This window comes from Uloborus diversus, chromosome 5 (genome assembly GCF_026930045.1).
Source record: "Uloborus diversus isolate 005 chromosome 5, Udiv.v.3.1, whole genome shotgun sequence".
In the NCBI taxonomy this organism is placed as follows: domain Eukaryota; kingdom Metazoa; phylum Arthropoda; class Arachnida; order Araneae; family Uloboridae; genus Uloborus; species Uloborus diversus.
The window spans coordinates 91,795,282-91,810,680 of NC_072735.1; the positions used below are offsets into that span (position 1 = coordinate 91,795,282).

The 15,399-nt window shown below is 33.3% G+C and overlaps 1 protein-coding gene across 1 annotated transcript in view; it reads left to right on the forward strand.

Annotated features, from left to right (window-relative positions):
• LOC129223014 (protein O-mannosyl-transferase Tmtc3-like) overlaps positions 1-14,915 on the forward strand; it is a 34,234-nt gene extending 19,319 nt beyond the window's left edge. The window contains 11 exon segments of the mRNA XM_054857577.1: positions 1,956-2,093; positions 5,637-5,730; positions 6,103-6,237; positions 6,579-6,661; positions 8,694-8,766; positions 9,199-9,285; positions 10,289-10,362; positions 10,428-10,548; positions 11,066-11,167; positions 11,465-11,548; positions 14,700-14,915. Of these exon segments, the coding sequence (XP_054713552.1) occupies positions 1,956-2,093; positions 5,637-5,730; positions 6,103-6,237; positions 6,579-6,661; positions 8,694-8,766; positions 9,199-9,285; positions 10,289-10,362; positions 10,428-10,548; positions 11,066-11,167; positions 11,465-11,548; positions 14,700-14,915 (1,207 nt within the window).
• Positions 14,916-15,399: the final 484 nt, after the last annotated feature.

Below are 15,399 nucleotides of genomic sequence, written 5' to 3' on the forward strand. Positions count from 1 at the left end.
TTCAGAATTGAGATTAGCAGGTTGAAATTTTTATGATAGAATGTAGCATTGTTCAAAAAAACACTCCTCAGTATAAATAAAAAACCAAAAATTCAAACAAAGTCATGCATATTAAAATGACATCAGATTTTCTGTCAATGAAAAAGTCACTTTCCAGTAATTCTTCCAAGGGCTTTTACAGATTTAACTCTTGAAGACCATCTTGTGTCACTCAGAGATTGTCGAGTGAAGAGCCTCAAGATACATTTGTTGATGTGAAAGTGTTTTTACTTTCTTCTATATCTAATATAAGAAGAAAGTATTGGATTCGTGCAAATTTTTGAATTTTGACTGATTTGAACGTTTTGAGGTGTGCTGAGTCCATTTTGACCATTTTTGGAAAATGTCTGTCTGTGTGTGACCAGATTTTTGTGGCCGCTCTACATCAAAAACCACCGCATGAAATCGAACAAAATTTAGTACACATATGTGCCCCTATGTGAACTTGTGTCCATTACTTTTTGGCCCGAATTCCTCCAAGGGGGTGGAGCAATGAGACGTTTCTTTAGTTATAGTTGCCTGCTATTCCCCAGGAAGTAACTGGCGGAATTAAACAAAATGTGGTCCATATGTTGCCCATAACAGGTATAGGTGATGATTCAATTTTGGTGTCAGTAGCTCAAACGGGAGGTAAAGATATTGAATGTTTTTTGTCATCAATTGTGACGGCTGTATCTCAAGAAATAATGAACGGAATCAAGCAAAAATTTATCGACATGTAGCCCTTAGAGGGTATAAGAGCTGATTCTATTTTGGTGTCAGCAGCTGAAAAAGGGGTTGCGCAATCAAACATTCATTTTTTTCTATGGTGAGTGTCATATTTCAAGAAGTAACGCTATGTTCTGGATGAAATTTGGAATAAATATGAATCCATATGTAAACAGACGTTGGTTCAATTTTGGCGCCAATCGCTCCATGGGGCCCTGATTTTTTTTTTTTTTGTGATTAAAACTAGCTTTATAATTGCAACAATAAGAAAGATAAATCGTAATAGACTGTCATCTGCTTATTTTGCGTGATTTTAATTGCTGACAAATGACCAGAAAATTGCATTGATTTAAACTTTTTAACTGTTGCCATCTTGTGTTTGTTAACAAATAAGTGTTTGTAATTATTTTAAGCTAGGCTTTTAAAATAATTTTCAATTTTCATTCTTTGCTTTGCTTTTGAGATAAATCGGGAATTGGGACGGCCGTCACGTTTTGCTGTGTGTAATTTTGTTTTTGTTAGAAATATTGCTTCCTTGTCAAGCATGGGGAGGGATCAGAATTATAAGAAAGATAAAGAAGAAAGTTTCGTGATGGCCACAACATACTAGTTTGATGTGGGATGTTTTTAAAAAATAGCATATCTTTACAAAAAGTTTCCATGAAAGTATATAATACATCGAGTTGCTAAAATGTGTTTCTAGTACAGGGCATCAATAAACACTTACCAGCTAAACAAAGTTATAATATGAGCATGAAAATTTATATAAAATAACATGGAGGTTACGCGTAAAAATTGCGCAGTCTCAGCACTGAACAGGCATTTCATACAAGATGCACGTCATAACATAGAGTACACAACTTTGAAATATTTAACCCATATGAAGATATAACTTCTTTAATTAAGACAAACATTTAGTCTCCATCAGTGTTTTCTGTTCTGAAAATGCAGGCAAGTAATTTTCTAAGTTATCTAAATTGAATTAACCCATTTTTATTATTCTTAGTGAAAAGTTTGGGGGTGCAACCCCCCCTCTCACCCCCCCCCCCCCCTATTTGTCGCCCTTGCCTCCAATAAAAGACCTGCATGACTGTGCAAGGTCTGTAAAATATTATTAATGACTGTTTACAAGGTTTTCTGCACAGCTTATCTCTGGCTCGGTACCCCTATATTGGTCTAGTGTAATCATTTCCTTTTCTCTCCTTCAGGTTTTCTGAATTGGATATTTTTACAGCAGGACTGAAGGTTAATGAAAAAAATGCCAAACTCTACAATAATGTTGGACATGCTTTGGAGAGTCGTGGGAATTTTGAAGAGGCTCTTGATTATTTTTTGCGTGCATCTATGTGAGTGCTATAAAGTTCTATATTTACAGTGGACTTTCTCTATCTAAACATTCCCTAATGTGAACAACCCGATATTCGGAACACATTTTGATGGTCCCGGCAAAACTCCATAGACTTCACATAAGCTGATCTCTCTGTACTCTGAACACCCCAGCATTATGAACGCTATTTTTCTACACCGTTCAATTTTTACCTCTCTATATACTGAACATGTTCTCAATTGGCATGTGGGAATCCTTATGAATCAAATTGTAAAATCTGAATTACCTTCTCAATTTTATTACAATGTTTGAGAGCATTAAAAAGATGAAGAGAGGAAGCATAAAGATTATTTTCGTGGATATTGCTGCATTTCATAAAGTCATTCAGCTATATGAGCCTGAAGTTTCTGCCGCTCAACTACGTATTTTAAGAAACCAACCATTCAAGACCTTCAACAAGCAGTATGCAGTTGAGAATCACTCGGAAACCTTTTCAGTTGGATGATAACAATTACCTTGCATAGGAATACACACTGCAAAAACATATTAAAATTATACTTTTTTTGAGGTATTGTACCAATAACTGTTTTGCAGTTTTTTTTAGTTGTTTGTAATGTAAAACATTTTGAATTAAAAAAGAAATAAAATGCAAGAGTTTACATCCTACTGAGTTTCATCAGAAATTGCACTAGCCTCCAATCCAAAATTCAGCACCTCTGTTGCAATAACTGGTGCAGCTCACTTGTCAAAGTACTGAACATAGTCCATTTACGCAATAGAATACAGATGCATACATTTCTAGTCTCCCTTTATAATGAACGCCCCCATAATCTGAACACTTTTGTTCGGTTCATGAGTGTTCAGAATAGAGAGTGTCCACTGTATTTCATGTAATTGTAGTGAATAATGGAATAAAAATGTGCATGTTTATATATTTGGGCAATTCCATATCAGGTCAATCACTTTTTGAACTAACCATCTCCGATTTTTAACGAAAATTGGTGTGAGGGACACATATGTCAAGATAAGTTATCCTGCCAATATTTAGAATTCTACTTTAAAAATTTTACGAAATACAGGGCTGTTAAAAAACTGAAAAAATACGAAGAAACGAAAAGTTGTGACATTCAAATGACTGTTACTTCTCTCCTAATTATAGCAGAATGAAAAATTCAAAAACCATTGTAAAGCTAAAGAATAGAGCTTCCTATTGATATAAATCATGACTTTTTTACGACAGATTTAAGTTTTAAGGTCATACACAGTGACTTTTGACCTTGAATCTCTAACACTGTTCTTCCACTACACCAAAACTTTGACTGGGATCGCAATGGCAAGGTACTGAATAAAAATCAAGAATGTTCACATGTTTTACATTGTGGAATTTCATATGTCAGGTCAGTCACCTTCTTGACTTCCTCACTATTTCCGATTTTAATGAAATTTCGTGTGAAGGACACATGCAACACGATAAGCAATCCTGCCCATTTTCAGAATTCTACTTCAAAAATGTTACGAAATACAGGACTGTTAAAAACTTTAAAAGTGCAAAATAAACGGAAAGTTGTGATATGCAAATGACTGTAACTTCTATCATTCTGTCCTAATTACAGTAGAATAAAAATTTTAAAACCATTGTAAAGTTAAAGAATAGAGCTTTCTATTGGTATAAAACATGACTTTCTCGGTTTAAATTTCAAGGTTCACCAAAGCGTCAACGGTGTGAACATTTTCATGTGTTCACCATAGTTTAATTCACCGTGAATTTCGACCTTCAATGTCTAAAAACACACCACCTTAGAATTTCTTTAAAAATATGCAGATTATGAACATAATTAAAACAATAAGAGTAAAACAACAACATTAGGACAGAATTAATGTAAAACATGTAACAAAAATACATAAATATTTCTGATTTTTTTGCAGTCCCTTGCCATTGAGATCCCAGCCTAAGTTTTGGTGTAGTAGAAGAACAGTGTTGGAGCTATAAAATGTATTTCTTTGGAAAAATTCTAAGGGAGCGTGTTTTGAGGTATTCAAGGTCAAAAGTCAAGATGAATAACCTTGAATCTGAAACCTATCATGTGAAAGCCTTGTTTTATCCTAATAGAAAGCTCTAGACTTTAACTTTACTATGGTTTTCAAGTTTTTATTCTACTGTAATTAGAATAGAATGATAGAAGTTAAAATCATTTGCATGTCACAACTTTCCGTTTATTTTGCACCTTTAATGTTTTTAACAGCCCTGTGTTTCGTAACATTTTTGAAGTAGAATTCTAAAAATTGGCAGGATTACTTATCTTGTTGTACGTGTCCACATGAAATTCCATTAAAATCGGAAATGGTGAGGAGGTCAAGAAGGTGACTGACCTGACATATGGAATTCCACAATGTAAAACATGTGAACATTCTTGATTTTTTTCAGTACTTTGCCATTGCGATCCCAGTCTACGTTTTGTTGTAGTGGAAGAATAGTGTTAGAGCTATAAAATATATTTTTTTTAAGAAATTGTAAGGGTGCATGTTTTGAGATATTTAAGGTCAAAAGTCGCGGTGAATGGCCTTGAAACTTAAACCTGTCGTAAGAAAGTCGTGTTTTATATCAATAGAAAGCTCTATTCTTTAGCTTTACAATGGTTTTTGAATTTTTATTCTACTATAATTAGGAAAGAAGTTACAGTCATTTGAATGTCACAATTTTTCGTTTTTTTCGTACTTTTTCAGTTTTTTAACAGCCCTGTATTTTGTAAAATTTTTAAAGTAGAATTCTAAAAATTGGCAGCATAACTTATCTTGACATGTGTCCCTCGCACCAATTTTTGTTAAAATCGGAGGTGGTGAGGTCAAAAAGTGATTGATCTGACATGGAATTGTCCATTATTCTTTACTACATGCCCTAAAGTCACTTGAAATGTTTCCAAATTCCAAATTTGATGGATCAAAAATTGCATGCAAACATAGCACTTTTCTTAATTTTTTTCCCCCTTCTCCAATTTTTGAGTTATTTTTGTCCAATTTTTGAGTATCATTCCAAATTTCTATAGATAGAAATGGATGCAGTTTTCTTTTGAACTGATGATGTTGTATGTATCTTTGATTTTTTTTATTTTATTCCTGTTTATTTTCTCTATTGTGTTTGCAGTAAATACTTATTGTTTGTTAGAGCAGGCATTTAACACATTCTTCAGCTTCCATAGTCTCCCGGAGCGCTGGGATGACAAGGGAATCATATCAAGTATGTTATACTTAAAACAGAGCTTAAAAATTAAACCTGAGGAGTTCCTCTCACTCTAGTAAAATTTCTGCCACTAATTTTATGATATATTACAATATCAACTATCAACATTTTAAAGGGTTTTTTTTTTTGGGGGGGGGGGGTGAGGAACAAAATCTTCAGGGGGTGAGGAACAAAGAAATCTTCGGGGGGTGAGGAACAAAGAAATCTTCAGGGGGAGGGGGATTCAGGAAGGGTCACTCTGTTGTTTTAATGTTTTAATGATTTAACTGTTTTAGCCTTTGTAATTCTAAAGGTTAATTTATACCTTTTTTTCCCATTCTTCAGTGTCCAACCAGATGACATTGGTGCCCACATGAATGTTGGCAGAACCTACACAAACCTAAAAATATATGATAAAGCTGAAGAGGCATTCTGGAAGGTATGATGCAGAAGTATTCTTATTCCTAGAGCTTTCATAGATTTTACTATTTTTTAAATATTTTGTTGGTGTCAGTTATATGTAACATAAAAATCCATTATTATTCAACATTTGTTAGTGAATTTTGTGTATCTAATTTAAGGTGTCTTCAAATAAAGTTAAATTTTGGTGCATAAAATTGTCAATTTTAATATTCTAACAATACTATGTTTTCTCACCCTGCTATTTCAGTAGTTTTTATTATTGATTAAGTTACATGTCTGTGTTGATTGCCTGCATTATCAGGATACAATATAAAGCCAGTAGATGCATTTGTCAGGATTTGTTTTGTATGTTTGGTTCTGATTTTGATGCCCATTTTTTCTTCAATAGGCCAAAAATCTGTTACCCCGTCCTAGGGCAGGTGAAGCGTACCATGCCCGCATTGCTCCTAGCCATTTGAACATTTTCCTCAATCTAGCCAACCTCATCTCAAGGAATGGAACACGCCTTGAGGAAGCTGATGCCGTAAGTTATTTCTCAAATTTCATTGCCACATGATAAAGCAAACATGCTGAGCAAGCATCCACTTTATGTAGTCTATAAAATTGAGTCTGGCTTTAGCTTTAGCAATATCAGTATCCAATATAATAAATAGTTACTAAACTGATATTTTTTCAGGTTTTGTATTTTCTTTAACTACATGCAACAAAGTGATAAATGCTAATGGGAAGCGTATGTCAACGACAGTAGCCCAAACAATAAGAAATATTTTCTTAACTATAGAAATGACATGTGTAACAGTATTTTTTGAAATCAAGGCTTGTTTTCATGGTTTTGGTATAAATTGTTTCTGCTTTCATTTTCAGTTGTATCGACAAGCAATTGGGATGCGAGCAGACTACATCCAAGCCTATATCAATAGAGGAGACATTCTGATAAAACTCAATCGGTAAGAATTTTTTTTCAGTGCTTTAACATGTTCCTGTGGATATTTCAATGTGTTTTTGAAAATGAGATAATTGTTTCAATGATAATTGCGTTTACAGTACTTTGAATCAAAAGTTTAATAGTATTCCCAAAGCCTTCACTATTTCTGATATTTCATTAACAACATCTGACGTGTTGCTAATCACGTATTGATTGTTTGTCATTGATTCCACCACTAACAGTTACTTTTGTCAAATGGTCTTTTGTCAAATAGCACTGTGATGTGATGACTCATTATCACTGAACTTACTTTCAGAGGGCATAATTTAGTAGCATTTCATTGGGGACCACTGGACTGCCACTTCTCTGTTCATTCTTGTACTAGACCTCTCCTCAACCCCTGTGACCAAGGGCACCCATATGCAGAATTTTAAAGGGGGGCTCAAAAAATTTCCCCATGATTTAGCAAAATATTTTCCCCGTGGAAACATTTCAATGCAGATTAGACATATTAAAATTTGACATTTTTAATGACTAATTCATTAATGGCTGAAAGAGAATTTTTTATACATTTTTACGAAGAAAAAAGCACTAAAAGCAAGGAAATTCTCATTTTGAAGGGGGCCTGAGGCCCCCCTTTCCCCCCTATATGGGGGCCCTCTCCTTTGACTTCAACTTCCAAACATCTGTTTATGATAATACCATGAACAATTTTTTATATTTGAGAAATACAATGCATCAACAACTAATTTTCTAACAGTCACTATTGAGAAGAAAAGTGGTTCAACTTCAGTTGTTTTCTAAAAGTGGTAGGCACATTGCTTCAATGCTTTGTAAAATGTTTCAGTAGTAATTTAAAACATTTTAAACTGATTGTTATTTTGTTCAGTTGTGCAGACAATCCCATGTCTTACTTTTCACAAAGGTGAAGGCCATTATAGTAGACTAGCAAGCTTACCGTAATTTGTTTTGAAATGATAGCTGTATCTAACAAGTTGATTAAAACTGAATTTTACTGTTATAAGTTCGTTTTATATCTTCTATGTAACCAATTTCAGATATAGCTCAAGATATACTACATAGTGGCAAAGGGTGCCCATATGCAAAATTAAAAAGGAGGGGGGGCTCAAAAATTTTCCCCATGATTTAGCAAACTATTTTCCCCATGGAAAGAGATTCCAGTACAGATTATAGATATTAAAGTTGACATTTTTAGTAACTTATTCATTAATGGCAGGAAAAAAAAAATTTTTATACATTTTTTTTTTCAAAGAAAAAAGTACCAAAAGCAAGGAAGTTCTCATTTCAATAGGGGAACCCCCCCCCCTTCCCCCTATATGGGCGCTCTTGATGGTGGCTCATTGTGCTATGATGTACCTCGAGCCACTTCACATAATTTTTAAAAAATCAATTGTCTTGTTTTCAAAATTGTTGACTTTGATTTGAAAAAAATATAATAATAAAGCAATAGAAGTAAAAGATACAACTTATGATAAAATATGTGATAAGTAATTAGAGTTTTAGAAATTGTTTTCTGAAATTTGTATCAAGGTACACCATTTTCCCTGATTGTGTACTTGTTTTTGTCTTAAGTAAGAATCAAGCACTGCTTAAATTTTTGAAATGTTATTTCTAATCCTCTCAGTGTGATTGAAATTACTAGGTAGGAAAACTTAAAAGCATCATTTATTTGACTGTCTTTTTCAGGATTCAGTTTTAAACCCTGCCCAAATTTATGATTGGAAAACTGGTGGTGCAAATCTTTATCAAAGACAATTATTTTTTCTATAACTTTGTTTCTGAACTATTAAAATGTGTACATTAGTTGCAAAACAAGTGTAAGAATCTTTATTGCAAATATGGAATGTCCTTTTAAACACTGTTTCCTCCCTCCCTCCATGCATTAATGGTAAATGTTATCATTCGCAACAAAAAATATTTTTTTTAAACTACAGTTGAGTTATTGGTTTATGAGCTTGTGAAATCGTGATAATCTTTATATAATCAATGAGTTTTATCCTTGTATTTCAATGAATATTCTATTATATTTTCAGTACTGTTGAAGCTCAAGAGGTGTATGAGAAAGCTCTTGAATTTGATCGGAACAACCCTGATATTTACTATAATGTAAGCATTTTTATCTTTTTATGGGCAACAATGTACAGTAAAATAAAAAGTTCAACATTAAGTAAATTACTGTTTTTCCCCCTTTCCACTACATGAGTGGAAGTCCATCTTAACTCAGTCCTCACACAATTCTCAATATTTTTGATACAATTTGGAGCCAAACAATCATTGCTCCCACACCTTCAAAAGTATTAGTTTGGAATGGGAACTTGGGAAACTTCTAAACATGGCAGATTTACTTGAAGAAAATATTGAAATTGTAAATGACTTGTAAGGCTGCATAAAAATATAAAGAAGGCCTTTGTATTTTCTTTGAAATGTGGGGTCAACAGGATTCATGTTTGTAAAATTTCCTTCTTTATACTTTTTTTGTATATAATTATTTACGAATTAATTAAAATGCAGGATGTACCTTTTTTTCTCTCTCCTCAGCTAGGAGTTGTTCACTTGGAGCAAAGCAAGCTCCAGGAGGCATTGGCTTTTTTCGATAAAGCCTTGGAATTAGATCCTGAGCATGAAGTGAGTACTTTCATCTAATTTTTGTCATGTTTAAAAAAAAAAAATGTCTTTTACCTTCCAAACACTCATGTGTGTAGTCAGGGCCTAGTTTCTGACAAAAAAATGAAGAAGCTTTATCTTCTTTGGAACTCCTATTCATATGTAAATAGTCTGAAGCTATTCTGAATTCTGTTTAATATGTAAAACTTATTAAAAAGGGAATAGCCATGTATTAGCTGTGCTTGCATGCAGATCACCCACAACTTCTGCATATTTGCTGTTGAGAATTAACTTGTAACCACTTTTTAAGTTTGATACCAAAGTAACTTTTAAATTGTGAGAGATTTAATATCAGTTTAGAAAATATGTAAAATTTGTAATTTCTCTCTTTGAAGAAATTACATCTCAAAATGCGCTTCAGAATGCCATCTTTAAGATTTGTACAAGATACAAAATTATTTTACCATTGAAATAGCTCTGAATTGAATAGTTCTTTCACAACATATGTTTTTAAATTGTGTTCAATTCTCCATCCTACTGGATACTGCAACTGTCCTAAAAACTTTATTTTATGTAGGTTGAAATTGCTTGTGTTTTCGCATACAGAAATAGCAACAAAATACATTTTCAAACAAAGCAACAAAAAAAAAAATCTTTTTAACATTTTGGATACTCTGTTTTTTAGCACGTTTTCATTAAAGTTGAATGCTATTGATATTGTTTCAAAATATCAGTCATAAAATTAAAAAAAAAAAAAAAAAACACTGAACTGGTTTGAATCTCTAATATTTCCACAGAGAATGTCTTAGATGTTTTCATAGGTTAGTGGATAGCGCAATTTGTTTTAAATTACCATAGAAAATGTTATGCTTTGAGGTTAAATTTCCAATTTGTTACACGTAGATCCTGTTTTGCCCATAGAAATGACTCACTGCATCATTGATCCAGTCATCTTTGTAGCTCAGCAGTCATGTGATACATATTTCTTGCCTTACTTATGCTTAAATTTATTTTTCTTCTCCAGCAAGCTCTGATGAACTCTGCAATCTTGATACAGGAGAGTGGTCATCAACAGAAGAGAAAACTTGCTTATGAGAGGTGAGGGATGTTTTTGTTTTTGTTCTAGAGGGCACCGATAGATACTGATGATTTGATTCTTTCAGGTTGCACAAACTGCTTCGGAAGGGTAAGGTCAATGAACGCATATACTTTAATCTGGGAATGGTTGCCATGGATGATGGTGATATTAGGCATGCTGAAGACTGGTTCAAGAAGGCCATTCAGGTGAGATACAACGGTAGGGTGGTGTTAAAACCAGACCTGCGGAGTCAGAGGGAAAATGACCGACTCTGACGCCCGAAATTTTAAATCCTTTGACTCCAATCATTTACCCCAAAAGCTGTGCAACTCTGACTCCAACTCTACAAGCACTGGTAAAATTACGGACTTTGAGGGGAAATGGCTGATTCCGACTCTTGGAACTTTAAACCTTCGACTACTTTACCCCAAAATCAGTCTGACTGTGACTCCCCAGCCATGATTGAAAGAGCTAAAAAAAAATCTTTCAAAGTGTTATTTTATTTGTAAAAAAAATTCCATTCATTAAATCGTGCAATCACAGTGTAATTCTTTTAATGTTTCCCTTTGTTTCTATCCAAAACTGCTGCTGAAATATAAATTTAAACCAAAGGTTACCAGAGAAGTATCTAACTCTCCCTAAATGAATGGTTTCCACATAAGAATTTTTTCTTTGTTATGTGAGAAAAAGGACTTGGAAACTAACATAGTGTTTTCATTGCAGCTAAAGCCGAACTTCCGAAGTGCGCTCTTCAATCTGGCCCTCTTGCTCTCTGATGACCGTAGACCTTTGGATGCTTTGCCCTTCCTTCAACAGCTGCTGGAGGTAAGAAATGCGTTTCATTTTTGATAAATACAAATTATTGGCCAACAATGGTCAATTCTCAGCAGTTAAAATTTTGAAATAATTTGTATGTATTACGTCTTGACTGCTCCTTCTTGCTTTACTCCCTACTATTTAAATGTTCATAAGAATATTACAGCTATAACAAAAATTTTATTTACTCTGTTCCAAGTTGCAATTAACTAGCCATACTGTACTTCCATTCATGAGATAAAATGTTTGCTCTGTCCTCCCTTTTCAAAACTCGTCATAAGCACTTATTTTTACTTTTAATTTCAGTATCACCCAGACCATGTGAAAGGTCTGATCTTGCTGGGAGACATCTACATTAACCACTCGAAGGATTTAGATGCTGCACAAAAAGTAAGTTTTAGTGTTTGACCAATCAACCAGTATATATAATCAATCATGAATCGATGCTTTGGTAGCGCTTCTTATATATTTTGTTATAAATGTCAAAAGTTTCAATTAAAAAATAATAGCAAAATTTTTGTCTGCATTCTTAGAAAAGACTGGTATTCTAATATTAAGTTAATAACTAGTTACTAAATTGGAATGCCTGCAAACTAATAGAATGTCTGAATCTAGTGGACTAAACTCGAAAAAAAGAGGAGGGGAGGGGGGGGGGGGGGGTGATGACAACAAAGGTTAAAAATCAGAGCAATGCCTGATTACTCCCATTTTCCTTGATATAGTAAAGAGTTAGATGCATTAAAGCTTCACACAGAAGTGTTATTTTTGAATATAAGAAAGGGTGAAATTCAGTACTCTTCTTGGTGATGTTTGAGAAATATTTGCCATATATTTCTTGATTATATCTCTACATAGTATAAAATGAAGTTTCCAAAAAGCATCTGCTTGTGTGAAAGTGCAAAACCAGAGAACTATCCAGGCAATTTTGCTAAAAATTTCATCGCTTGTTTCTTTAAGCATGGGGAAGGTTAGTAGACTGGTTTGAAAGAAACTCAATGAATAGTTCTTTTTTTATTCCAATTTAAGACACATTTTCCACATAAAGTCCTGAATATGAAGGTAAGAAACTATGTGCACATATACTAATAACATTCACCATTGGAAAGAGCAGATTTTCACAGTATCGTAACAAGGGGTTAGCAGCAGTGGCACCCGCCAGGGGCACAGCAGCTGGGGGACGGCATTTTGACCGATTTAAAAATAATAATAATAATAATATATATATATATATATATATATATATATATATATATTTTAAATTGATCATATGAGCAGAGAAATGCTTTTATAAATAAAAATAAAAATTTAAAAAAATCTTGCAAGAAAAAAAAAACCTAGAGGAGAAAATAAAACAATCCTTAATTTTCAAAAAAAGGGGGGAGGGATTTTTACCTGTGGTGTGAAATTCTATTCCGATTCATTGAGTTAGCTAAAGACTTATACACACAATTTGCACACCAGGGAGCGGTGGTGGAGAGTGTCGTATGCTGGATGATTGCATTTTTTCAAGGAAGGAGCAACGTTGTGTCGAGTATAGTTTGAAACGTATAGTTTTTCTTTGGCCAAGTATTTATTTTCATTGTAATAAATAATAAAAGTCTTAGTTGAAAAAAATATTGGGAGGCCTTAATTAGTGAATATATGTAGTACTTTTATTGTGCCTGTTTGTAAATAATTGTGTTTTTAAGTCAATTTCATATTAGCAAAGTTTCTTGTATTTTCTTTGCTTTCCTAATTATAATATTATTTTTTAAATGCTTTGATTTTTATTTAAAAAAAATTAAGGTTTCTTTCTTTCTTATAGAAAGTGTGTAAATATGTTTATTGTATATTTTCCGAATGGTTTGAAACAAATTCTGTTAAAAGTTTACCCCTTTTAGAAAATAATAATAATGATAAATACATTGTTATAAACAGAACTGAAAATTTTTTAATTCTCATTTGCTTCAAAAATGTACATTATTTATACTATTTATTAACGAATTGAAAATATTATTGGTTTTATTGAATTTATGTGAAATGGTGAGGGGAGAACTAAAATTTTTGGGAAGGAGAGATTTTTGAATAGACTGATTGAAATCCCAATTTTACTGGATGATAAAATTTGATTATGCACACATATAGAGACATAACATCTACTGCCAAGGAAAATTGGGCAGCATTGAAAACAATTCAAAAACAGAAAATAAGAATATTAAAGTTGCGATATTGTCTCCTAATTTGTTGAATCAATTAGTCAAATGTTCCCCCAAAAGAAATTTTTGGGAGGTCACAGTGACCTCCTGTGACTTCCATTTGGACAAGGTTGGGGGGAGCGCAATTTCTGAAGTTCGCCAGGGGCACCAAATGAAGAAAATTGATTTCACTATTACTAGAAGTAAAATAAAAAAAATGAAATAAATCACTATGTTATTATAATGCCAATAAGGTTGTATATTTTGTGTTTAATATTGTTTTATTATGTGAGTTTGGGCATTGTCATTAAAGTTTCAAAGTCAATAACTTGCATGCATCCTAGTTTATCTGCCAACTGCGGATTACCCGACTTTAGCACTTACGGATAATTTATATGATGACACTATGAATCTTAGAATGAATGATGCTTATTTTGAAGAGTAGAGAAGTAATAAAATTTGAAGATTTCAAAAAATAACAATTGCAATAAGTCATGATGAAAAGTAAGTCGTTTTATAGTGCATAAAATAGACTTCTGCGTAGAAAAACTCAAAAGATCAGGAAAAGCTGAAATTTTCATCCGAGTTCCTATTTTGAAAGGAAAAAGAAATCAGATTTTCTTTTTCTTCTAAGACCTAACAGTATAGTAAATGAGCTAATGTGTGCATCACATGACTTCCTTTTACTCTAATTTTAATGTCATTTTCCCATTATTGGCAATTTTAATGTGATTCAATAGTTTACTCTCTAAATATCACCACCAATTGCCAAATTGACACCAGATAAAAAAAAAAGAATCGCTAACTTTTTCGCCAAGTTGGCGACAAAACTTGGCGACCAAAAGACTGGTGATATATCCACTAGTGTCTGCCAAGTTATAGCACCACTTGAGTATACATTGGAATTAACAATGATTTCGCCCCCCCCCAAAAAAGGGGCAAAAGACCCCTTTAGAAACACCCGAATGCAACCTAAAAGGGAGGTGCACAATTAGACCCCACTAGGAGTCTACATACCAAATTTCAACTTTTTAGGACATACCGTTCTTGAGTTATGCGACATACATATGCACATACGTACGTACGTACATACATATGTACATACGGACGTCACGAGAAAAGTCGTTGTAATTAACTCGAGGAATGTCAAAATGGATATTTCGAGTGTTTATACGTTCTTAGGCACTTATCCGCGTGTGGTCGGGTTGAAAAAAAAATCAACATTAATTCGGGGGTGAGCAAAATGGAAATTAAGGCCGAATTTTGAGTGAAATTTTTTTCGCGAATACAATACTTCCTTTTTTGTAAAAAGGAAGTAAAAATACTGGTTAATGACGTTAATCTGCAAAATGAATGTTTCTTCACAGTGCTATGAAAAGATTCTGTCCCTGGAACCCAGCAACGTGCAGGCCATTCACAATCTATGTGTGGTGTATGTGGAGAGGGGTCTGCTCCAAGTTGCAGAGGCGTGCCTGATAAAGGCTGTCTCTTTAGCACCTCAGGAAGAATACCTGCAGAGGCACCTAACTATCGTGCAGTCACGTATCAAAAGGACTAAAGAAGCTCGGGATGCTCGGCAATGACATTTACATGTCATTAAATTGAGGGAAGGTCTGGTGTTGTAATGAAGATTCATATTTTTCCATTCCCAATATTTAAAACATATCTTGATCAATGTTTCCTCTATAATGACTCAAATATTATGCAACAGTGTTTACATTTACAAAATGTTAGTTTATTTAATTTTTATGGTGCAAGAGTCCTTGAGGGCTATACTGCGCCATTTACAAAATGTTTTATCTTTTGGATTTAATTCTTTTGGGCATCTGTAAAACAAAAAAATCATTGTTAAAATCTTCTCCTTATCGAACATATCTGCCATGTTGCCCATTAATCTTTATAGTATTTTTAATTCATTCTGGATGCTGCTAAAAAATTGTTCCACTTATGGCAGCTGTTTTTTTTAAATAGGCAAAATGGAATCATCGTGCTGTGTTTTATTTGCATGATGTGATTCTTTAACTTTAGTTCATTTACATATAGATTTATTTTATACATCAAGTATTT